The sequence below is a fragment of the Crassostrea angulata genome, chromosome 1 (assembly GCF_025612915.1).
Source record: "Crassostrea angulata isolate pt1a10 chromosome 1, ASM2561291v2, whole genome shotgun sequence".
Taxonomy (NCBI): Eukaryota; Metazoa; Mollusca; class Bivalvia; order Ostreida; family Ostreidae; genus Magallana; species Magallana angulata.
In genome coordinates this window covers 6,743,831-6,771,270 of record NC_069111.1, presented here as the reverse complement: position 1 = coordinate 6,771,270, position 27,440 = coordinate 6,743,831, and the positions used below count along the sequence as shown (strand labels likewise).

The 27,440-nt window shown below is 32.1% G+C and overlaps 1 protein-coding gene across 2 annotated transcripts in view; it reads right to left on the bottom strand.

The window, feature by feature from the left end:
- LOC128173423 (uncharacterized) overlaps positions 1-27,440 on the bottom strand; it is a 72,301-nt gene that overhangs the window by 31,145 nt on the left and 13,716 nt on the right. For both annotated transcript variants that reach the window (XM_052839109.1, XM_052839098.1), the window contains 12 exons: positions 27,048-27,302; positions 15,788-15,937; positions 15,386-15,540; positions 14,974-15,193; positions 14,497-14,631; positions 13,148-14,073; positions 12,638-12,748; positions 6,505-6,648; positions 5,675-5,763; positions 5,151-5,253; positions 3,876-4,029; positions 2,729-2,914 (listed from right to left, as the gene is read on the bottom strand). In XM_052839109.1, the coding sequence (XP_052695069.1) occupies positions 2,729-2,914; positions 3,876-4,029; positions 5,151-5,253; positions 5,675-5,763; positions 6,505-6,648; positions 12,638-12,748; positions 13,148-14,073; positions 14,497-14,631; positions 14,974-15,193; positions 15,386-15,540; positions 15,788-15,937; positions 27,048-27,302 (2,628 nt within the window). The remainder of the gene's footprint in view (positions 1-2,728; positions 2,915-3,875; positions 4,030-5,150; positions 5,254-5,674; positions 5,764-6,504; positions 6,649-12,637; positions 12,749-13,147; positions 14,074-14,496; positions 14,632-14,973; positions 15,194-15,385; positions 15,541-15,787; positions 15,938-27,047; positions 27,303-27,440) is intronic.

Here is a 27,440-nt window from a genome sequence, read left to right as displayed (position 1 = left end):
GCGACATCATTTCTAGATCTTTGGCGTTCTAGTAGAATGTCCTAATTAAGTACTCTATAAATATTGGCCACGATGCTCTATTTTACATTTTTTTTATTTCATAAAAGTAACTTAGTAGTCTTTTTGTAATCGATTGATTAGTATATTGGATATTATTTAATGTGCTATCAGTTTGTCGAGGTCTCTTCAAGGAGTCATGAACGTAGCTTTCTTATTTACTAGTAGCTCATGACGTAAGAACCTAGTTTAAACTTTCCTTCAGAGCGTATATCTTCTGTCTGTTTAATTTATTTATTAACATGACATATGCTTTTATTAGATATTGGACCACGTTTAGGGTACCCTGTTCAATCACTCTCAATTTTAGGTTGATATGTCGATTCCAGTACATTTTCTACTGATTTCTATTTATCGAAGCAAAAAATGCCTCGTATAACAATTCGCATATCCAGTCTTTTTCTTGTTCCTTTTTCCATGATCTAGAGACAAAAGGCATTGCGTAGATATCCAAAATGGACGGTAACATTTCCTAATTTTTTAAAAACAATTAGAAAAAGTCTATGACATATCTGTTTCAATATAGTGTGTTGATTTGGTCTTTTTCAAAATTTGAAGATGTAATTTATACATAAATACAAACCTTACAAAAGACGTAAATTCACGACGCGGCGATGTTACGTATATATTATGCTCTAAACATCAATATCTTGTTAAGTGTTTAACAAAATTTAATCAAAATTTTACTTCAAATTAGATTTCTGATAAGGACAATTTTGATGTATCATTTTATACAATACAGCGCCAGTGTGAAACGCGGTGCACAGTGTGACATTACTTATGGATCAACCCTTGTATCTCTAATTTAGTATCTACAAAATATAACAAGTTACATTTGAAGGTAAATGGTTAAGTTGATTATAAAAGATCATAAAAGATTATAACGGCACACGTACTTCAAAAAGTTCTTTAGCACAATATTCATTTGGAAACACTATTCGGAGTACGTCCTGATGTTTAGAGTAACAATTTGGGTCATTCCTTCAGTCTTCATAATCATTATGCTGCTATATCGTGTTCTTGTATAATGTGTTGACTTGTATATTTTGTATATTTGTTGTTACTTTTCTCTTAGTAAAATTTGATGATTTTATCGCGACCGAGTAACACACAATATAAAACGTATATTTATGTACTGTAAGTCCACGCAGGTGAGACCAATGCAGCGAAATTCAACATGTATTTAGATTACTTGAGAGATACGCAACTTATACACGGAATGTGGGATGGTGACAAGGAAAGAGAAATATGGCAGACAATGCCATTTACGAGACGTATTCAGTTTTAAATAAAGTATTGTTATCTTTGTGACTTATACGTAATCGGGCTAGGAAAAGTCTGACGAATATGTTTTATTATTAAGGTCAATATGAAGTAAATGAAAAAGGACAACAGATTCCTGGAATTTTTCGTTATTTGAATTCTTTCATTGATGCTTCATAACAATAGTTTTGTTTTACATGATGTACCAGGGCTTGGTCTTTAGATAAACACGGTTGGAAGTCGTATTTTAAACTGTCATTTTCAATGAAAATGAAGGAAACCAGCGGCCAAAATTGGCGTTTTTTCCTGTTATGACGAATAAAATATATGAAGAATGCCTACTGTTTTTAAAAAAAAACTGTATATTGAATGTAATTGACATTTTCTTCAAAATAATATTAAATTGAACATAAGTATCGGGATTATTTTATAGAATTTCCATTGGAATGTCGAAAAAATGTTTCATTTTTTAATTAATTCCCTTATAGTCATATAGTAATGGGTAAAGATGAATCAAATGGATTTTGACGGCGTAATAAATCTAGCACCAAAATGATGATATGAAAATATTTACTAGCTATTGGCTTAAGGAGGCCGATTTGGGTTTTTTTGCGGAAAAACTACAATAGCATAACTCTTTATTTTTTAACCATATGTAATTTTAACCAACTCTAGTTTATCTGCGAAGGTTCATGAAAATCGACCGTACGGTATCGGTTCTTTTTAGGGACCATCTCAAAATACAGGTACATTTACTATAGAAATATATAGGAAACTGTCATTTTCCGCACATCAAAGCAGTTTTAAAAAAATACTACAATAGCTTTTTTTCTCAAATTGTTATATATGATTAGTAATATCATTTCCCACCATTTATGTAAAAAACACAAAATTCTACCGTCTGGTTTTTAGTGGGGGCCATCTCAAAATATTAAAATGCACCAAATTTTGCTATATATTTGGATCATCATGAATGATGATTGGTGTAATGGATTCATTCCAAAAATGAGGAAAATGTCCTCGAGGATAGCATCATTCTGTATATAAAATTTCAACAGCGTACAATGTTTACTTTTTCTTTTATGTTATTTCTTATAACGTACTCCTACAAAGCTTCATTTTATCATAACGTCATAAAAGCGCAATGGCAATGCTCCCCTACCGCACAACGTAAAAATCGTGTTAAAAATAAAAATATCCTTTAAAAATCTAAATATTTTTATCTGTATTTTGTTTATTGTGTTCAATTTTATAAATTATATCGAAAAAAATTCAGAAGAAGTATATATCAACTGTATTATATTAGAATGCACAAAAACATGCGCAATGCAAACTAAAGTCGGCCTCCTTCAGTTAGTCTAATTTATCATTTTAAAAGCCCTAATGGTAAAAAACTTAAAATACATACCCTAAATAAGACTTCTTCGTCGAATGATTGGAAAATTACACTCTTTCCAGTAATACCAGTAGCTTTTTTTAAGCGTTCATCCCATGTCTGCATTCTTGTTTCATCCGTACTTTCCAATTCGTCCAACAAATAAGTTTCACATTCTTTTACAATTCGGTATCCAAGCAAGTAATACATGTACATCACCTACAAGACAAAATGTATTTTTTGTAAGCTTATAAGGTTTTATATATACACTGGCATGACACAGGAGATCGTGAATTTTTAAAACTAATTTTTGCTAATCATTCTAATAATCATCATCATAAAATACCAAAATTCATGCCATCATGGTCGATTTCATCTGATAAAGGATTAAGTCACTTTAGAAAAATAATATTATTACTCAACGATGCCGATTTCGGTTCGAGTGCGCATGACTTTGTGCATCTTTTATTATAATTTTCTTCTGTGTTGTGTTTTTATACAAAATTTACATTATATGTTCATTAGTTCAGAAATTGTGATTTCATTACTTTGATAGAGTAAAATGCTAAAATGGCGCTTACGCGTCACTATTTATTTATTCGAAGCGGATATAGATTTTTAAAATAAGAATTTTTTTCAAAGAGCATAAAAAGGAACATATTAGCCTCTTTAAAGTGTTATTTCATTAAAAATTAATTTTTATAAGCCAATATATATCAATATACCAATGTTTTTAATTTTATTTTTTTTTAGGGGAGGGGGGGGGTTGTTTTTGTTAATATCCCTGACCAAAGCACAAAGTAATTTTTTCTTAAGGCTTTCACCATTTGGTTTATTTTACAATAGTTTTCATATATTTGAAAGAAAAAGAAATCCCTAGGGCAAAAATACAAAAAGTATGGGGACAATATGAGAATTAAGAGCTTTCTTTACAAATTCCTATTAGGTCCCATTCTAAAAATTGATTACTTTTGAGACGACCTTCTAAGAAATTAGGATTGTTAATGAATTATTTTTGGATCTAATGATTACTGATATAGAATTAAAACTGCATGCAAGAAATTTTATTAGATATCAAGGGTAAAAATTATTAGACTCGGTCTCGTTAATATAACATTTACTTTAATATTTTGATTTATTTTTCGACACTAAATTCTGAAATTTTACATTAATAACTTACCTGGGACCATCTTTTCCTGTGCCTTATTTTTTCTTTGTCTTTGAGATGTGTGTAGATAAAATTCCCCCCGGGCATTGTGAAAATCACCTGTCCTCCATAATTCGAAGGAATGATAAAGGGTGGAGGCAACTCTATACGCTCAGAATGAACAGCGCTGAAAAAGTTTCAGTGCAGTTATTTAAAGGTCCCTTAAACGTATTTTCTTTTTGTTTTAAGTTTTGATAAAAAAAAACCAGCTGAATAATCGTAAATTATACATTACTGCTAATAAGATAAAAATTTTGTGATGTAGATATAGAGTTTTTGATGTGTGTGATATGTTTGTTACGTTTGATTTAGAAACAAAAATGATGACTCCTGTAGAGTTGTATTTCCCGCACCTCTATTTTATACGCACGGACCCTGCGCTACAACATTCCCAACCTTATAAGTAAATGCGATCAAGTCCACTCATTGACCTGATGCACCGTGGTCAGTGATAGAAGTTTATCTATATTTCTGACGTAGAGGAGACACACTGGATTGAATTACACATTTCTTATTGAACAACATAAACAATCATATTCTCTCTGTATAACGTATGTATTCTAACTAGTTCTGTACAATTTCCGTAATTATATTATTACTTCCGATATTCGATAATAAGTTATCATGAAATTGATAAAAAGTATGAGAAATAATGACAAAACGCACATATTTTGATAAAAAATGAAAAACTTAGAGCCCTGATGGTCACCTTAATATATAAACAAAAAACACCTATAGTCGGTTAAAAAAAACATATCTTTGTGATTTGTTTTAACAAAAACATTCTATGTTTTCAAAATATGTGATTGTCGATCATGAATTGAAACTCATCACTCCAATGACGTGTCGAATTTGAATAAATTGTTTCAGAAGATATTCTTATTATAAAATGAACCTTGTTTTAATTTAAATGAGTTATCATGAAATTGATAAAAAGTATGAGAAATAATGACAAAACGCACATATTTTGATAAAAAATGAAAAACTTAGAGCCCTGATGGTCACCTTAATATATAAACAAAAAACACCTATAGTCGGTTAAAAAAAACATATCTTTGTGATTTGTTTTAACAAAAACATTCTATGTTTTCAAAATATGTGATTGTCGATCATGAATTGAAACTCATCACTCCAATGACGTGTCGAATTTGAATAAATTGTTTCAGAAGATATTCTTATTATAAAATGAACCTTGTTTTAATTTAAATGAGTTATAAATAAGAAATCAGCCAAAGGAAAAAAACACACCTGGCTGCCTCATTCATTAGAGATGCAAATAGTTTAACAAAACTGTTTGGAACCATTTTTTCATCATCATTCAGCTCAAACGCATCATCAAACAGTATGTGAGCTGAAGAGAAAATATCATTTCTGTACATGTACTTATTACCATTTTTTTCTCTGTTAATCACATTCAAAAAGCTATACGAATATATACAAGACTTCAAACAAACAATATGAAATGTGAAGCATGGTGTTATTATTTAAAGTATTTTCTAATATCGATAAATGAATCTGAATAATTTAAATATCTTACTTCATACTAAAGAGATGACTATGTACATGTAAATTGAACAAGTTATGACCAAACAATCTACTTAAATTGTGAAATCCTTGGTACGGTTTACAAGATATTATATATATATATATATATATATATATATATATATATATATATATATATATATATATATATATATATATATATATATATATATATATAATATATGTCATAAAATAAGGCCAGATTTAGTTTTATAAGGTAGAATTACCTTCAAACTCATAGTACTCTATTTCTTGCATATTTTTACACCCGGCCATTTCGTAAGCCGTCTTTCTCAAAAATTGGTCTTTATCCATCCTGACAATGTAAACAAGCATTAATTATATGAGTTTTCGATTAAGATTGCTTGGTTCGATTTTTTTGTTATAACAGTATCATATAATTTTCCATACAACCAATTATCTTAGAAAGTTATGGACTTTCTCCTATTTACACCAGCAGAATCGGTCTCCTTTCAAAGTTAGAAATATTCGAAGTAAATAAAATTAATTTCTGTTAGGGCGAACGAAAAAACAAACCAAAATGCAGCATGATAATGTTCAGAAAAGGGAACCGTTTGGTTTCGTCCCCCGAATAATTGGGGTTATTCAACCCGCATGTCATGTATCGATTGTAAACAAAGCAAATTTCAGAAATATTAGCGAACAAAACGTACAGAAGTTTATTTGTAATTTGCCTGAACGTTACGACCTTTATTTAAAGCAATGTCAAAGTCGTAATACAACCATACACGTCTCGACGTCAGGGGTGAAAATAATGCAATACCCTTTGATGTCGTTTCTTTTGTTAACAAATTTTGTACATAATTTTTCATTGAAAATTGGCATAAATTGAATGGTAAAACTATTGCAATGTTTATTATTATACATATACTTGTCAATACCATCGTTTAAGAAGAATTTGATAAAAGTCGGACCAAGCAACTAAACCATAAACAAATACACTTTAGGTGAAGTTTCTACATACGTCACCTTTTGTTCTGTTTTGAAACAATATTGTCTTTAAAAATTTGTGTTGAATGTTGGATTTTACACAAACCTGAACAAAGATTTTAGAAGCTGCACAATTTCTACTCTGTTTTCATGCCACATTGTAGCACAAGCATATATCATCGGCGGTATTTCCTTGGCCATCTCATCCGTCTTTGCAGTAGAACCGGACTTCTGATCATTCTTTGTCAACCTAAAGTCATAAAATTTTAATGTTCAGAACTGATTTTGGAGAGTTGATTTTTTTCAACACTCCTATGCAGTTAGTCTGGAAAACCGAAAGTGAAACAGTGTTTGGACCTAAGCACAAATCATTACCGCTGACAAGACTAAGTTCTTGAAAATATTCGATGTAAAGTATGCTGAAGCATTGTTTTTCAAGGAAAATTATCTATGAACACTTTGAAAATAGTCAGATTTTATATAATACGAACAATTTAGATATTTTTGTAGTCTCATGAGTTCCTACGCCAGAGTGTAATAAAGTCTCGTTCAGCCAGACGCTCGGCTGTCTCCGTAAATCTCCGACAAGCAGTGAGGCTCTCTTGTTTGTCGGAGATTAACGGAGACAGCCGAGCGTCTGGTTGAACGAGACTAGAGTTCGATGTCAATAGTGCTTGGATCCATACGATTTTTAGAATTGTTTCGATTACTAATACATAGTTTGAAATGTATCTTTAAATATTACATAACATGATTCATATAGGGTTTCTCGAAATTCTTGTCGGGAAAGTCTAAAAATTCATATAAGAAAAAAGTGCATTAATCAAATACAGACTAGAAGCTAACACAGGATGAATGACCATCTTTAAGTCCTCCTTAAAGATAGCTTAAAGGTGTTTAAAGGTAGCTTAAAGACGATCTTGAAGCCACCTTTAAGCTACCTTTAAGCTATATGTATTGCTTAAAGGTGGCTTAAAGAAAGCGTAAAGATGGCTTAAAGGCAGCTTAAAGACTATCTTTAAGTCACCTTTAAGCCACCTTTAAGGACAACTTATAGGTCCTTAATGTCCAAACTTCTTTAAGCCACCTTTAAGCCACCTTTAAGCTACCTTTAAGCCACCTTTAAGCCATTAAAAAAAATTTAATTCAATGTTGTGCTTAATTTCCAACAAAATGTATTAACTTTATGAAAGAAAAGGTATTAAAACGGTTTTTGTTCTAGAAAGAAAAATGAAAAAAAAAAAAAAAAAAAAAACCGGCCACGACGAGAATTGAACCCGGGACCCTTAATTTACTAGCATTAACACACATCCTCTGCGCCACGGCAACTTACATATCTATGAGCGTTTTTATATCCTATATATCAGTGGATATTGAATCACTGTATTGAATGTGTTTACTTGAAAAGATTGTTACAAACCATTCAGTTTGTAACAATCAATTATATCTAATTTATAAATTACATGCATGCATGTATTTAGAATGAAATACGGAACTTGGTCTTCAGTGAACAACAATATATTATACCTAAATGGAAACCGTTAGGTTCACTATAGTAGGCTTTCTGAAATGTAGTTAATAAATTTAAACCGAGTAGATATACGTTCATCTTATTTATAGCTATAAAACTGTAAGAAAGAAAATGAAATCATTTCTTTTATCAAATGCATTGATACTATTAGGGTATTTGTTCAATATCCCGCAATTTCCAGGTTTTCATGATCGCGGCGCCGTTCCAATATGTTTAAATATTTACATGTAATTGTATGTACATGATTTATAAACTATCAATTCTATAACAAACAAAATTACCAATTACCGGTGACGTATTTACTGCATGTGGCAATTGCAAATGACTTGTACATACAATTGTATCAAGTGCCAGGCCGGGTATATTTGACATATTTACCCTTATACATATATTTAAATAATCAACCCCTATTTATGATCACCGGTACATTAATTAATTAGCCTCAAGATTTTACTCTTACATACATGTATCGTTAATTTGTAGACGTAACATCTTTGAAACCCAGAGCTAGGAAATAATACTTTGAAAATGAATTACAAATGTAAATTAACTTTTATTCACTAGACTTATCGTATACTCGTACATACTAAAATTCAACGCCTTTAGAAACCCTGACGTGCACCTGGGCACACGACACACCTGTTGTGTATATCTTGTATATTCTGTGTTAGTTCCAGGGGTTTTCTTAAGTTGGACAAACAATAGACTTTAATTAGATATACACAAACATGCACCTGGGCACACGACACAACTGTTGTGTATATCTTGTATATTCTGTGTTAGTTCCAGGGGTTTTCTTAAGTTGTACAAACAATAGACTCTAATTAGATACACAGTTATACACAAACGAACAAAACTATGTCTAGACAAACAAAGCAGTAATATCCTGCCCGATATAACAAAGGCAGTTGAGAGTCTTTTCATCTTTAACATGTATCTAGCAGATCTAGAGTTGGAAATAATGAAAATTGAAAAAAAAAATACAAACCTTAAACCGATTAACAAATTAAATCATGCATTTTTGGTTCATTATCTTTATTTTGTTTAATAACCGGATGAACTGAGAGAGAGAGAGAGAGAGAGAGAGAGAGAGAGAGAGATTTTTTTCACCGATAAATTTATAATAGGAAACAAACATATTATAATTAGTTTTATGCACATATTAAGATACAGAGACTGCGCTCATCCCTACAATAATTTTGAAACCCCCAAAAAATGATAAAGAATTTTATAACGGCAATCTGTGTCCATCGGAGCGGTGCTGATGATAGCGATCTGTGTTTAATGGAGCGACGATTAAAACCGCCTGGAACACCCCCCCCCCCTTCCTTGGAAAGTATATTATCACTCGGATGACCCCCTTCCATTTCTATAAAAGAGCTTTTGCATTTAATATATGTGTTTATTGTTCAGCTTGATCAATATTGACTTAAAGGCCACTTAAAGACAGTGTAAAGGCAGTGTAAAGAGAGCGTAAATGCCACTTAAAGATGCTTAAAGGTGGCTTAAAGGTGGCTTAAAGAAGTTTGGACATTAAGGACCTATAAGCACTAGCTTAAAGGTGACTTAAAGGCGGCTTAAAGGTCGTATAGCCTTTAAGCTCCTTTAAGTCACCTTTAAGCCACCTTTAAGGACTTGCTTAAAGGTGGTTTTTCGTCCTGTGTAATTGTCATGCAAGATAAGTTGATTTTAAAATAAATGATAATCGATAAAATCAACTCCCCTCAGTACTTCAGTACTTTGATTCTTATATATTGTTATAAAGGGTCTTCCGTTCCGGAAGACTTTATTGTTTTCGTACCGTTTATTAAGGTCTTCTGTTTCTAACCTTATTGTTATTGCTTTTTTTCTTTTTCACTATTATTGAGGTCTTCCGGGATAGATTTTCTTAAAATATTCAGGGGTGATGGAGAATAATTATATCTCGAGGTATTTTTTTCGTCTTTTCGAAATTCATTTCCTCTCATTCGTTTTCACGAAAAGCTTCTCACAAACGAAAAAGACTTGAACATCCAAACTTTGTAGGATGATAAATCAAAAGCTCTTGATGTGTTTAAACAATTAAACTAATGATATGCAAGTGCTGTACTTATTTTCTTGTTTTGCGGTTTCATCACGTAATTGATTTCATTGTTTTTTTAATATGTGCTATTGTTGGTAAGAAATATGGGTTACGAAATGTTGAAAACGTCATACAACTTTGTTTCATGATTTTCACTTTAATCTATTTCTCAGGATGAACACATATAGGGCTTGTTAAGTGTACATTGAGACTGTGCACGGTTTTTGGCTTTGATATTTTCATTTTTGGATTTTAATTTTTTTTTTTTTTGTATATTCATTTGGGAATACTGACCCCGACCTTAATTTGACTCGTCATACTTTGGAAAATATTACTATCCTTTGGTTCATTTTAATGTTTTTACATATAATTATTTAACTTAAACTTTCCCCTTTCAAAAGGACCTTGCACATCATTTGATTTAACTTGAAAGTTCTTTCCAAGAAATATTTCGTACCGAGTTAGGTCAACATTGGTCCAGTGGTTCTGACAGCATGAAAATGTGAAAAGTTTACGATAACAGAGACAACATTGCAAATTTTGACAACAGGAGACAAAGAACAAATTTTGATCAGATACGCTCACCTAAGCTTAAGCATTAGGTTAAGCTGAACTAATAAGAGGCCAATTGGCCTTAACCGTCACCTGACTAGCATATAACCCATACACAAACTTGTCCAGGAGTCTCATTATGCATTTAATTAATTAGGTTTCATTCTGGAGTAGAAAAATTATGAATTTGTAATGAGGACCACCTCCCTGCCTGAAATCTTTCAGAAAGAACTGTGAAACCTATAATTTTGGCAGAAAACTTAAAGATCTGGTCTACAATATCATAAATTCAGTTTTCCTTTCAGGTGTGTGTAAGTTAAGAAGATACAATTTTTAACATTATATCCATAAACACCTATACATCCATTTTGGCCCTGCCTTAAAGTCATAACCCATACTCCAGGGACATTAAAATTAAAATTTCAGTAGAGGACTTCCTGGTAAACATAATTATAAGTCAGTTTTTATACAGATGTGAGAGAATAGATAAGAAAATTCTTAAACATTATATGCATTAAGACTTTATTGCCATATTGCCCCAACGTCCTTAACCCCTGACCCAGGGGCCATGAATTTCACAATTTAGGTAGAGGAGTTAGTGGACATCATAACAATGCATTCAGTTTTTTGCCTACATGTATGGGAGTGGAGACGAAGATTTTTTAGTATTTAAAACATTTTTACTATATGGCCATATTAGCCCCACCCTAGAGCCTGAACCCCTGACCCAGGGGTCATGAATTTAACAATTTTGGTAGAGGGCTTTATGGACATTATAACCAGGCATTTAGTCTTTAACAAAAATATATGGGAGTAGAGAAGAAGATTTATTAAGATTTAATACATTTTGACTTTATGGCCATATTGGCCCCATCCTAGAGAATGAACTCCTGACCAAAGGGTCATGAATTTTACAATTTTAGTAGAGGATCTTATGGACATCATAATCATGCATTTAGTTTTTAACAAATATATTGGAGTGAGAAGAAGATTTTTTAAGATTTAATACATTTTTACTATATGGCCATGTTTGCCCCAACCTAGAGCCTGAACCCCTGACCCAGGGGTCATGAATTTCATAACATTGGTAGAGGGCCTCTATGGAAATTATAACCAGTTTTTAACAAATATATATGGTAGTAGAGAAGAAGATTTTCTAAGGTTTAATACATTTTGACTATATGGCCATATTGGCCCCATCCTAGAGAATGTACTCCTGACCAAGGGGTCATGAATTTTACAATTTTAAAAGAGGATCTTATGGACATCATAATCATGCATTTAGTTTTTAACAAATATATATGGGAGTAGAGAAGAAGATTTTTTAAGATTTAAAACATTTTAACTATATTGCCATATTGGCCCCACCCTAGAGACTAATCCCCTGACCCAGGGGTCATAAATTTCACAATTTAGGTAGAGAACTTCATGGACATCATAACCAGGCATTTATTTAACAAATATATATGGTAGAAGAGAAGAAGATTTTCTAAGATTTAATACATTTCTACTATATTGCCAAATTGGCCCCATCCTGGAGCCAAAATCTCTGACCCAGGGGCCATGAATTTCACAATTTTGGTAAAAGGCTTCATGGGCATTGTAACTATGCAACCAGTTTTTTCCTCTTATGTGTGGGAGTAGAGAAGAACATTTTTGAAAATTTCGGGTTTTTTTTGCATATTTGCCCCCACATGTGGCGCGTCGGGGATGGTAAAGCCATGAATTTCACAATTTAGATTTTTCTTACTATAGAGATGCCTCACACCAAAACTGGTAACAATCAGCCTTGTAGTTTTTAAGAAGAAGTTAAAAATGTGAAATTGTTAACGCACGACGACAGACGAAAACGGATAACAATAGGTCATCTGAGTTTACTCAGGTGACCTAAAGAGACAATTGCAAATAAATAAACACATTCTGATATATAGTACGTGTAATATTGCAGTCCGTGCAAATTTGTTATCGGAATAATAATGTTGCTAGAAATTACATTACTTACTATATTGAGTAATATGTTAATATAATTACAGCTATTATTATAATTGTTTATACATGGATTAAAAAAAATGAATATTTTAGAAAATTTCATACTCAAAAGTTTTCTTTTGTTGGTTAAAGATGACACGACGGTTGTGTCTCCTCCTATTCAACACCAGGTGTTGCTCCAGAAGAATTCCACAATACAGAGGATTCACAAATAACCTGTAAGTTACCGAAAAACCTGGATTTATCATCTTAATTTTTTTTTTAAAGTATGTAAAATTCACATTTATGTGATGTTCTATGATAAACTATGATAAACCGTATATCGGAATCATATTTTATGATACCATTATATATATATATAAGTTAGTGTTGCTTTTTTTCTTTTATTATATATATATATATATCCAAATCACAAAAGTATTTTCGCAGTGTCCGGTAAAAATATAATAAAAGAAAAAAAGCAACACTAACTGCAAAACATAAATATATATATACACACACAGACAATTTTTTTTATTATTAAATAAGTAAGTAAACAATCAGCAAGTAATAAGACAGTAATACAATTTAAGAACAAAAAGTATATACAAATAATTAATATAACAAATAAAATACCTTTCGACTTTTGCAAGTCTTTCTTGTTTCGGAAACCATATATGTCGAGCAACCCAATAAAAAGAAAGCAGCCAAAGAGCAGCAAGTAGGATATGAAACCATGGCAAATCGATTTTGTAGTCACAACTTGTCGTCAAGCTGTTTTTTGAAACAGTCGAAACAAAGTCTAAGCCAAAGTCACATTCGAAAATCAATACAATTATGGCTATAGGGGTTGACAAAATGCAAGGAATTGAGAAAGACAACCTTTGCATTTGAAGCTTGCAGACAGTGTAAGCCAAATAATACCCAACGTAACCAGACAACACCAAAGCTAAAATATCCCAATACAACTTTATGTCCTTATAATTTCCAACCACTTTAAAATTTTCTTTAAAATCAAATGTAAGTGGATCTTTCATCAGGAGATACGCAAAAAGTACTGATGTCCCAACTTTAAAAAATGATACAAACAAAGAAATAAAAGGTCTACCTTCTTGCAAGTCAAATTTCAACTCAAAAAACGCTTGCTTAATCCGACTCATTTTGCACCAAGAAACTTTATCGTCAATGAAATTTTCCCACCATGACAAGGAGCAGAGAAGCAAAGCTCCGGCAATCTTAACAATTTCAATGTGTCTAACATCACTGACAGAATTGGTATCTTTGCCATGAATATACTGCGTATAAGGAACTATTAGGACAGGAATGGCTGACACCTGGACAAAGAAAGCCAACAAATCTAAGACAAAACAAAAGATTTTTCGTATGACCCTGTGAATCTCTTTATCATTGTCTGTATCGTTGGAGAAAAGTGGTTTGAGAAGACTCGGAAAAATGGCCACAGCACTCAATAGACCTATCCCTTGTACTGCTCCAAGGTCAGGAAGGAGATGGAAAACCAGCAAGCACAATCCAATAGAGTGAAGAACCTCGATAACTACACACTGCAAACAGAATTACATCAAGGTAAAAAAAAAATCACTCTCATCGAAATGTTATGTATGATAGGCCCAAATTATACTCATACTTTACAATATGTAGTTTCTTTTATTTAAAGTGTTAAGATTTCCAGCGTCTGGATGTTTCTTTTCTTTTATTGGGCTTTTTATATGCCAAATGTTGTAACTTGATTAACCTTTATTTAGATTAACTGTAATCCAACTGTATTCTAAGCTCAACAAAGAAAATTGAATAGTTTATGTTCTGGTAGAGAGCATTTTTCCACAACAAAGGTTTTACTTTTTTGACAAATAAAAAAATAATGTATCAAGAAGTTGCTCGTTGATTCAAAGTATATCACATACACGAAACTTCGTGTAGTTTAAATCTTGGTTAAAAAATAAACTTAAGCACTCGTCAACACATACCGTTATTATACTAAAAATTGAAGGAAAACGAATGTTTCCAAAGAGTGATCTCCAGACACTGACGATAAAGATGAGAAGATAAGGCGTGCACACGGCGATTAGTGTCAGCATATACCGAGCACTGGATTCTTTTGCCTGGAATTGAGGGATAGTTAGTTTTTGTTCCCAAAACTACTTCAATAATAAAAGTTAGTAACACTTTCATTTATTACAAGTATGTTATAAATGCAATATGAATAGTCTTTTTAATTTGGTTGTAAAAGCTTAGGATTGTAGAACTATATATATTTATACATTTCAGTTTCCGTTATATATCAACATTGTATATCGGTAGCCGTGGGATTGATCAAACAACATGAATTAAAATATTTGAACACCTTTTAAAATTCTTTTAGATCTATTCACTTTGTTAAAAAGATAATAATTGCAATCACTCATATCCTTTTGAATATGTTTATTTTAATATAGATATTTTACACTCTCTGTGTCACTCTCAGCTGTATCAGGATCGCCATTTCTATCAGGTTGGAATCCGGTAATCAGGGTTGCAAGGCTGATTTTTTGATTAACCAGACATGCCAGTAGCATCAGAAACAGGGTGATGTATGTCAGAACTTTGATTATCCTTAAGCTCGTGTGGGTGTGGACATCCTGGGTTTTCGTCTCTCGTGCAATAGTTTGGAATATGTCCCAGAATCTTATATCAAAATGGAATAGTGTTTTAATAGAACTTCTTTAATTAAATTCTTGAAAACATAAATATGATAACTTGCACTGAATCTGAGTTCAAATGATATGGCTAAGTAAAATGTGTATTTAGTTGATCATAAATGTAGTGTTCCAGAATTTAGATATTAAATTAAGTTTACTAAACTGCCTAATAATTTACTTTCTTTCTCTTCTGGGAGGAGGGCCTGGCTGCTCTTTCTTCACCGATCCCCGCCGAGGGGGTGGATGGGAAGGATCATAGGAACAGGATCCGGAACCGGAAAATGATTCTGTGCTGGACGATATTTTCTCTCTTTCTTTAAATTTTTTGGTGCCCTTTAGAAATCCAAAAATTTTAGAGAGAGAAAATTAGTAATCAAATACAGGCCAATTACTGGTCAATTTTCCTTTTCTTTTATTTACACCAAGATTTTTTCACATCAATTAATTGGAATTTCATTTTTTAAACCCACATTTTTCAAAGGAATTATTTTCATCTCAGACCAAGCAGAAATTCCCAGACATTTGCTTGCATACGTGCTTCATGTGCAAATATTTCTGCATCATACTATAATTATCCTACCTTTAAATCTTTAAATCTGTTTGTCTCAATAGGTTCGTCATCACTCTCATGTTTGTCTGTATCATCGCTATCACTGTCATGGGTTGTTCTTCTATAGCTACTGCCAGAACCGTTAGATGGGTTTTCGAATCCCGCAGCCTTAAAAGAACTCTGCCAAACAAAACTTTACTTATTTTACTTGCTTTATGATACACTTTGAGTAAGTGTTTTTGCATTAACATTGGTCGCCTGTAACAAATACATCAGTCTGAACGTTCTTTTTTAAATGCTTATTACTATCAAATACTTGATTGCATAAACATATTAACAGAAACAATAAATACAAAAATGTTGTTCGTTCTTTCGTTCTCAGAAAAAGGGAATTATACGCCTCGAACCTTTCGCCATGGATTTATTATATTTTATTTATAAATCAACTACAACAAAATGTATTCAGCGTTTTCCGTCACACTTCAATCATCTTTATTGTTAATTTAGAACACAAGCGGATATTCGTATAATAAATCTGTAAAGACTTTTAGTTTAGGGTTAGAAATGTTTTTGTGTATATGTTAATTAGGGTCTTCCGTTTTCCAACGGAAGACCCTTTTGTTTTTCTACGGTTTCTTTTTTTTTCTTATTCTTATTATTATTATTCTTTTTATTTTTTTTCCAACTCAAATATTTCAAAAACGCTTGCATCGATTGTTTTGAAATTTACAGGTTTAATGTATATCTAAAAGATCTCTATGATATGAAAAAAGTATTTGATGACGTCATCAAATTCGTCAGATATTGACGTTTTTCACGTTTTAAAAAGTGATTTTGTCCGGAGCTTTTCTCATTTTCGATTTAAGATAAAGCTATGAGATTTACAGAGTAGGTAGAACTACCGTTTTACTTATGACATAAGGCTGGAAACTCAATTCGGACACTTCCGGTCGAAACCGGAAGCAAAACCAATTTTTTTGAATTTTCATGTTTCTCAATTTTAAAATTTTTACGTACGCATTTTACAGTAATTTCCATACTGAGTTCAAAACTGAAATCCGTTTGAAAATCGGACGATGCATTACAAAGTTATTGGGGTTTAAATATTGATTTTTCCGGAAATTTTCATTCCGCGTCTTTGGTTTAAAAAATAGCGTAATGTTCAAAGTAAAATTAACTCGTACCAAAAATAATTATTAAGTCGTACTTGAACACATTCGGATTTTTTTTGGTTAAGTCGTTCTTGAAATCGGAAAGGTTTTTGTTAAGTCGTACTTAAAATTATTCGTATTTTGTTAAGTCGTACCAGGAATACTTCGATTATTTTTATTTTTTTTTTTTAGTTACTCTTGTTATTGGTTTGAGAGCTCTGCTTCTTACAGGAAATTCCAGCTTTACTTTCGACATTAACGGAAGACCCACTCGTTGCTTTGCAACGAGCTTTGCTCTAGTTCTATATATTTTTTAATTTCTGGTTTTTTAACCTTCATATCACTCAAGCATGTAAATGGTAATTCATTTACATAGATTTCGATATAAAATATTTTTTACATCTGTCTTAAAAAAAGTTCAAGCAAGTGCATTCAAATTTTTTAACAACGATCAATCTTACAAGCTTTAGCTATCGTTTATAAGCTAATAAATGGTTTTATAATGGTAGAATCTGTTTTTGATGTTGAGGAGAGGTGTTCAATTATTTCTCTAGCTGTTTTAAAACAAAATTTATATGACATTTTCTACATCAGAATAATATAAAAAAAAAGTAACAGAAAATAAAAATGAACAATTTGTTTAACAATTCAAAGAAATGAGATAGGAAATTTAGAAGGGCCACGCAAAACCATTTGATCCGAAATGACATTTCTTTACCGAAGTCTTATAGTAATAACGTTACATAGCGTTAACTGATAACGTTACGCAAAACGATATAAAATTTTACATTGTTTTAAGCACTTATACTTATGCAAAATTATTTTGTAAATCATCTCGGCAATATCATAGCATAATCTGATGTTTCACACACCTTTGTTTCATTTGCGGTTAAGCTTTTGATATTTTTAGAGTTGGAGTCTGATATAAGATAATTATCATCCTGGCCTTCACATGTAAAAGTGTATATTTTTTAGCGGTATATTGTAAATTAGTCCCGTTTAATTATGTAATTTTGACTTCCTCTGTAAAGCTGTTTATTTAGATTTTGAGATTTATTAAAAACAAGCATTCTGAGAGTATTGCATAAGCAATACACGTCCCCTACCGGTTTGTATTATTCTATGAAAGCTTCCAAGCACACAACTATTTCAGAGCTATTGTAAACGAGATGTCATGCTTTTATCAGAGATAAAAGAACAGAGGAAATTAAAACTATATAGTTGATATAGAAATTAAATAGGAAATAGGTAAAATAATACTCTTTATTTCATCTCCTGTAATTTCGCCAAGTCTATTCTGTATTCGCTGGTAAAAATTTGTGAAAACAATGCACTGTTATGCACAATATCATTTCTTACCGTCTTCTGTACCCCGAATCAAACCAAACAGTTAAACAGCCCAACCCGACAACGAACTCGATTGTAATAATAATACAAAAAAAACCTGCCGATTAAATTGACAACACAATGCTTGACACTATTTAATAGAATTTATTTGTTTGTTAGAAATTATAAAAGGAATGGTACAGGAAAAGGAATGGTACAAGTAACGCACGATATTATTACTGACTACATACTGACCTCGTTTATTCAGTTACACACGGAACCCGATAACGAACCCGAACATTAAAAAATTGGAATATAAAGAATTAATTTTCTCGAAAATATGTCAATCAGACGCTACAAAAGTGTAAACTTGATCTGTAGTTTGACATTTTGAAGCTGTTCAGCAAGTTTCATATTATTCCTCAAATGCATAAAGCAAAAAAGTGTGGAAAACTAAAGTGGGACAGACAGACGGACTGACGGACGGACAGACAGACGGACAGACGGACTGACGGACGCAGAGGAAAGCTATAGTCCCCTCCGGTGAAACCGGTAGGGGACTAATAAAGTGCTATATAAAAGTTATTATGATTATTATTATTTTATAAAAATCGTACGCTCTAGGAATTTAACCTCTTCTTTTTATACAAGGTTGAATAAAAAACATAATTCGCAGCACTGTTCACGTTTACTTTATGGTCGCGCCGACCAGAGAGTACGGGAAATTTTTGATATCACACAAAAGAACAAGTCGTCAAAAACGTTAATAAATAAAGTAATTTCCGATTGTTATGGGAACGAAAATATTAGACTACATTAAAAATACCTATGCGTGCAACTTTGTAGTCAAATAAGTCCAACAACAATTAATATAAACAACTGACTGATCCCGGTGCTCTTGTTGATGTGACGTCATACTTTAATTTTTGATGCATATTTTGTGTAAAGAAAGGCGGATCAATCAATTTTTTAAAATCAAAAATGCATTTAATAAATGAACAGAAGATAATCTTAAAACAATTATTATACCATTAAATCATATTTATTATGCCTGTTTTGATTCGGTAAGTGATTATTTTTAGAGCGTTGATTATTTCTTTTCTAGAGTGTTTACTCTACAAGTTCGATGTGTTTGACTTCGGGAAGCCTATTTAAATCCGCTTTTTTACAAGGGCTTACACTAAACAGATCATTCCGATCTTTTGGGTATAAACTAAGGGACTGTTTAACTCATTCAAAAGTGCTGCTGCTTCGATAAAATCTATAAATGAATTAATAAACACGTAAAATATAAAGCGAAGGTCATATAAATTCCAAACGGAGCTAATTAAGGTCTTCCGTTTTCCAACGGAAGACCTTATTGTTTTCGTTCGGTTTCTTTTTCCCTATTATTAGGGTCTTCCGTTTCCAACGGAAGACCCTCTTGTTATTCTTCGGTTTCTTTTTAGGGTCTTCCGTTTCCAACGGAAGACCCTCTTGTTATTCTATTGTTTCTTTCTATTATTATTATTATTAGGGTCTTCCGTTTCCAACGGAAGACCCTCTTGTTATTCTTCGGTTTCTTTCTATTATTATTATTATTAGGGTCTTCCGTTTTCAACGGAAGACCCTCTTGTTATTCTTCTGTTTCTTTTTATTATTATTAGGGTCTTCCGTTTTCAACGGAAGACCCTCTTGTTATTCTTCGGTTTCTTTTTATTATTATTATTATTATTCTTTTTCTTTTCTTCTGACTCCTTTTTTCACTCATAACTCAAAAGGTTTTTAACCGATTTTGATGAAATTTTCAGAGATTGTTGCAAGTTCGCGTCCCTCAAAAATGTTAAAGTTTTAAAGAGAACGTCACCCCCGTTTTGACGTGACGTCATTTTTAAAAATTTCAAAAAGTCATTTTGTCCCGGACTTTTCTCAAAAATGCTTTAAGATAGAGGATTGAAATTTTCAATGGTTATGATTTGATCGATTTACCTCTGTAATAAGGCTCGAAATGAAAATCTGTCACTTCCGGTCGAAACCGGAAGTGAAACAAATTTTTCGAAAAAATGAATTTTCTGATCAAATCAAAAATGAATATGTGTTTTATAGAGCTTATCAAGCTGAATCTAACACTGAAAGCCGTTTTAAAATCGGACGATGCATTACAGAGATATCGGGGTTTAAAAATTGATTTTTCCGGAAATTTTTATTCCGCGTCCTTGGTTTAAAAAATAGCGAAATGTTCAAAGTAAAATTAACTCGTACCAAAAATAATTGTTAACTCGTACTTGAACAATTCGGATTTTTTTTTTGTTAAGTCGTTCTTGAAATCGGAAAGGTATTTGTTAAGTCGTACTTAAAATCATTCGGATTTTGTTAAGTCGTACCAGGAATAATTCGATTTTTTCATCTTTTTATTTTTGTTACTCTTGTTAATGGTTTAAGAGCTCTGCTTCTTACAGGAACTTCCAGCTTTACTTCTGACATTAACGGAAGACCCACTCGTTGCTTTGCAACGAGCTTTGCTCTAGTTATTATTATTCTTTTTCTTTTCTTCTGACTCCTTTTTTGCTTCATAACTCAAAAAGAGTTTAACTGATTTTGATGAAATTTTCAGAGATTTTTGTAAGTTGGCGTCCCTCAAAAATATTAAAGTTTTAAAGAGAACGTCACTCCCGTTTTGACGTGACGTCATTTTTAAAAATTTCAAAAAGTCATTTTGTCCCGGACTTTTCTCAAAAACGCTTTAAGATAGAGGCTTGAAATTTTGAATGGTTATGATTTGATCGATTTACCTCTGTAATAAGGCTGGAAATGAAAATCTATCACTTCCGGTCGAAACCGGAAGTAAAACAATTTTTTCGAAAAAATGAATTTTCTGATTTAATCAAAAATGTATATGTGTTTTGTAGAGCTTATTAAGCTGAATCTAACACTGAAAGCCGTTTTAAAATCGGACAATGCATTGCAGAGATATCGGGGTTTAAAAATTGATTTTTCCGGAAATTTTGATTCTGCGTCCTTGGTTTAAAAAATAGCGTAATGTTCAAAGTAATATTAACTCGTACCAAAAATAATTGTTAAGTCGTACTTGGACACATTCGGATTTTTTTGTTAAGTCGTTCTTGAAATCAGAAAGGTTTTCGTTAAGTCGTACTTAAAATCATTCGGATTTTGTTAAGTCGTACCAGGAATAATTCGATTTTTCATCTTTTTATTTTAGTTACTCTTGTTATTGGTTTAAGAGCTCTGCTTCTTACAGGAACTTCCAGCTTTACTTCCGACATTAACGGAAGACCCACTCGTTGCTTTGCAACGAGCTTTGCTCTAGTTCTTTTTATTTTTTTTTCTGACTCCTTTTTGGCTTTATAACTCAAAAAGTTTACAACTGATTTTAATGAAATTTTCAGAGATTGTGTGCAACTATAATAACTTAAAGTTTGTGAAGTTTCTTTGAAAACGTCACTTCCGTTTCTACGTTACGTCATTTTTAAAATTTTCAAAAAGTCATTTTGTCCGCGGCGTTTCTCAAAAACGCTTTAAGATACAGGCTTGAAATTTTCAATGGTTATGATTTAATCGATTTTCCTCTGTAATAAGGCTGGAAATGAAAATCTGTCACTTCCGGTCGAAACCGGAAGGGAATCAAATTTTTCGAAAAAATGAATTTTCTGATCCAATCAAAAACGAATATGTGTTTTATAGAGCTTATTTAGCTGAATCTAACACTGAAAGCCGTTTTAAAATCGGACGATGCATTACAGAGATAAACGAGTTCAAAAAATGATTTTTCCGGAAATTTTGATTCCGCGTTTTTGGTGAAGAAAGTAGTATCAAGTTCTTGGATAAATCAACTTGTACCTAAAAATTAATTGTTAAGTCGTACTGTAACACATTCGGATTTTTTTTGTTAAGTCGTTCTTTAAATCGGAAAGGTTTTTGTTAAGTCGTACTTAAAATCATTCGGATTTTGTTAAGTCGTACCAGGAATAATTCGATTTTTTTTATCTTTTTATTTAAGGTACTCTTGTTATTCGTTTAAGAGCTCTGCTTCTTACAGAAACTTCCAGCTTTACTTTCGACATTAACGGAAGACCCACTCGTTGCTTTGCAACGAGCTTTGCTCTAGTTCTTTTTATTTTTTTTTCTGACTCCTTTTCGGCTTTATAACTCAAAAAGTTTACAACCAATTTTAATGAAACTTTCAGAGATTATATGTAATTGTAATACCTCAAAGTTTATGAAGTTTCTTTGAAAACATCACCTCTGTTTTAACGTTACGTCATTTTTAAAATTTTCAAAAAGTCAGTTTGTCCGCGGCGTTTCTCAAAAACGCTTTAAGATAGAGGCTTGAAATTTTTAATGGTTATGATTTGTTCGATTTACCTTTGTAATAAGGCTCGAAATGAAAATCTGTCACTTCCGGTCGAAACCGGAAGTGAAACAAATTTTTCGAAAAAATGAATTTTCTGATCAAATCAAAAATGAATATTTGTTTTGTAGAGCTTATTAAGCTGAATCTAACACTGAAAGCCGTTTTAAAATCGGACGATGCATAACAGAGATATCGGGGTTTAAAAATTGATTTTTCCGGAAATTTTGATTCCGCGTCCTTGGTTTAAAAAATAGCGTTATGTTCAAAGTAAAATTAACTCGTACCAAAAATAATTGCTAAGTCGTACTTGAACACATTCGGATTTTTTTGTTAAGTCGTTCTTAAAATCGGGAAGGTTGTTGTTAAGTCGTACTTAAGATCATTCGTATTTTGTTAAGTCGTACCAGGAATATTCGATTTTTTTTGATTTTTTTATTTTAGTTACTCTTGTAATTGGTTTAAGAGCTCTGCATCTTACAGGAACTTCCAGCTTTACTTCCGACATTAAAGGAAGACCCACTCGTTGCTTTGCAACGAGCTTTGCTCTAGTTATTATTATTTTTTTTATTTTTCTTTTTTTTCTGACTCCTTCTTGGCTTCATAACTCAAAAAGTTTTCAACTTATTTAAAGGAAACTTTCAGGGATTATGTGCAATTATAATGCCTTAAAGATATTAAAGTTTCCATAACAACCTCACTTCCGTTTTGACGTTACGTCATTTTTAAACTTTTAAAAAAGTCATTTTGTCCGCGACATTTCTCAAAAACGCTTTAAGATAGAGTCTTGAAATTTTCTGTGGTTATGAATTTGGCAATTTACATGTGCAATAAGGCTGGAAATAAAAATCCATCACTTCCGGTCGAAACCGGAAGTGAAACAAATTTTTCGAAAAAATGAATTTTCTGATCAAATCAAAAATGAATATGTGTTTTATAAAGCTTATCAAGCTGAATCTAACACTGAAACCCGTTTTAAAATCGGACAATGCATTAAAGAGATATCTGGGTTTAAAAATTGATTTTTCCGGAAATTTTGTTTCCGCGTCTTTGGTTTAAAAAATAGCGTAATGTTCAAAGTAAAGTTAACTCGTACCAAAAATAATTGTTAAGTCGTACTTGAACACATTCGGATTTTTTTTGTTAAGTCGTTCTTGAAATCAGGAAGGTTTTTGTTAAGTCGTACTTAAAATCATTCGGATTTTGTTAAGTCGTACTAGGAATAATTCGATTTTTTCATCTTTTTATTTTAGTTACACTTGTTATTGGTTCAAGCTTTGCTTCTTACAGGAACTTCCAGCTTTACTTCCGACATTAACGGAAGACCCACTCGTTGCTTTGCAACGAGCTTTGCTCTAGTTATTATTATTTTTTTTTCTTACAAAATTTGTGCAGGCGATTTCTCGGAAATGGCTGAACCGATTTTCGTGAAACTTTCAGATCTAATAGATAGTAATCCGAACTTAATATACATTTTTTTTTATTTTGATGACGTCACTTCTGTTCTTGAGAAAATGACGTTTTAGCGATTTTCAGAGGGTCGGCTTGTCCAGGGATCTCCTCCTAAACGGTTAAAGATATTGAGTTCAAACTTTCAGGGATTGTAGACAAGAGATTGTAGATGTGCAATTTGGCATTCATATTTGTCATGCTCAAAATGCGTAAAAGCTCGCCTGGTCCCGAAAATTGAGACTAAAAAAACGTCGTAATTTGTCATGGTGTTCTTGGTTTATCTCTTTTCTGAAAAATATTTTGTTAACACATGTAATGCAAAAAAAGTTTATATTTACAAGACCTTTCTTTTGATATCGGGAAAAAGGGGTTGGCCCCTAAAATTAGGTGTCCAAAGGGCTCTAAAATCTTTCATCTGTAGTTCTTTACTGAGGGATATTTTGTGAACAGTTATAGAAGCAAATATGTTTATCTTACAGTTATGTATCCAAGCAATGTAATGATTTTATTATGTGTTACGTAGTAAGGGGTTTTTAGGGGCCAAAGGTCCAGAATTTTGATAACATATATATCAGAAGGAAAAAATATTTTGAAATGCAGTATAGAAGAAAAGATGCTCAGAATGATGTATTAAATCATATGGAATTTTCAAAATTTCGTTAAACGGCCCCTATAAGGAGTTAAGGGATCGACCCCTAAAATGTTCTTTCCCATATATCTCAAGACCGGTAACGAATTTCTAAACAGTTGTTGAACAAAATGTGTTCAGATTTAAATTACCTTTTATTTGATATCAAGGAAAAGGGGCTGGCACCTAAAGTTAGGGGTCCAAAGGGCTCTAAAGTCTTACATTTGTAGCCCTTTACTGAGGGATATTTTGTGAACAGTTATAGAAGCAAATATGTTTATCTTACAGCTATGTATCCAAGCAATGTAATGATTTTATTATGTGTTACGTAGTTAGGGGTTTTAGGGGCCAAAGGTCCAGAATTTTGATAACATATATATCAGAAGGGAAAAATATTTTGAAATGCAGTATAGAAGAAAAGATGCTCAAAATGATGTATTAAATCATATACAATTTTCAAAATTTCGTTAAACGGCCCCTATAAGGAACTAAGGGATCAACCCCTAAAATGCTCTTTCCCATATATCTCAAGAACGATTACAAATTTCAAAACAGTTGTTGAACAAAATTGGTTTAGATTTAAAAGACCTTTCATTTGATATCAAGAAAAAGGGGCTGGCCCCTCAAATTAGGGGACCAAAGGGCTCTAAAGTCTTTTATCTGTAGCCCCTTACTGAGGGATATTTTGTGAACGGTTATAGAAGCAAATATGTTTATCTTACAGTTATGTATCCAAGCAATGTAATGATTTTATCATGTGTTACGTAATTAGGGGTTTTAGGGGCCAAAAGTCCAGAATTTTGATCACATATATCTCAGAAAGAAAAATATTTTGAAATTCAGTATAGAAAAAAAATATGCTCAAAATCACGTATTAAATCATATGCAATTTTCAAAATTTCGTTAAACGGCCCCTATAAGGAACTAAGGGATCAACCCCTAAAATGCTCTTTCCCATATATCTCAAGAACGACTACAAATTTCAAAACAGTTGTTGAACAAAATTGGTTTAGATTTAAAAGACCTTTCATTTGATATCAAGAAAAAGGGGCTGGCCCCTCAAATTAGGGGACCAAAGGGCTCTAAAGTCTTTTATCTGTAGCCCCTTACTGAGGGATATTTTGTGAACGGTTATAGAAGCAAATATGTTTATCTTACAGTTATGTATCCAAGTAATGTAATGATTTTATCATGTGTTACGTAATTAGGGGTTTTAGGGGCCAAAAGTCCAGAATTTTGATCACATATATCTCAGAAAGAAAAATATTTTGAAAATCAGTATAGAAGAAAATATGCTCAAAATGACGTATCAAATCATATGCAATTTTCAAAATTTTGTTAAACGGCCCCTATTAGGAGTTAAGGGATCGGCCCCTCAAATGTTCTTTCCCATATATCTCAAGAACGATAACAAATTTCTAAACAGTTGTTGAACAAAATGTGTTGAGATTTAAAAGACCTTTTATTTGATATCAAGAAAAAGGGGCTGGCCCCTTAAAATAGGGAACTTAAGGGCTCTAAAATCTTTCATCTGTAGTCCTTTACTGAGGGAAATTTAATGAAAGGTTATAGAAGCAAATATGTTTATCTTACAGTTATGTATCCAAGTAATGTAATGATTATTCATGTGTTATGTAATAAGGATTTTTTAGGGGTCAAGAGTCCATAAACTATGACCACCTATATCTCAAAAAGGAAAATACTTTGAAATGCAATATAGAAGAAAAGATGCTCAAAATGATGTACTTTACAAAATGCAACCTTCAAAATTTGGTTCAGCGGCTCCAATAAGGAGATAAGGGACTGGCCCCTAAAATTGTTTTTTTCTCAGATATCTCAAGAACGGTGACGAATTTCTAAACACTTGTAGAACAAAGATGTTATCCCTTATCCCTTAAAATGTAGACCCTGTTTTTCTATTCTGAATCATGTTTAGCTGTTAAATAGCAAAATCAAGATTGAACATATATCTCAAATTCTAAAATCAGACGGAAGACCTCCTCGTTGCTCGCAACGAGATCGTGTCTAGTTTCTTTTATATTTATTCTAATAAAAGAACTCTATACAAAGCAGCAGCACTTTTGATAATCTACCAGAAAAGTAAAATTTGATCGTCATTTAAATTTTTAATTCAAATAAGGGTATGCCCTTGTAATGTTGAAATTTGTTTATGACCCCCATTCGGGAGAATCATCAAAAGATATCACGTGACTTTCCATTCAGGGGACCACACTAGGTGTCATACAAAGTAGCATTTTAAATTTCATTTATAACTTTACATAAATAACTTTACATAAATATATTGGAATAAAAGTTGCATCGTTTTATGAATTTTTAAATGCGCTGATATTTTCATAGTAAGCCTTAACAGTGATGCGTTCCTACCCATGCTGTCCTTTCTATGTCTTTTCCTTGCTGGTCTTCTGTCCCTCTCTTCCTCTCCTCTTCCTCTTTTTGACATTTTCTTTCTTCTTCCAACTTTCTTTTCCTTTCTTTCTCCTTTTGTTCTTTCTTCAATCTTTCTCTCTTTTGAACTTCACAGTTCTTGGTTAACACGCCTGATATCACAGATGCCGCCCATTTTTGTCTGATGAAGTGGACCCTATCTATGTGCGAATTAACACTCTCTTTCATGAACACCTGAAATTTAAAAGGAAATTATCATAAATTCATAAAAATGTTCATTCTATGAAAATATCGAGGCTCTAAAAAGTAACTAAATAATTGTTCAATTGTAAATTTATACCATATTTATTTACATTACAAGTTTACATGTTA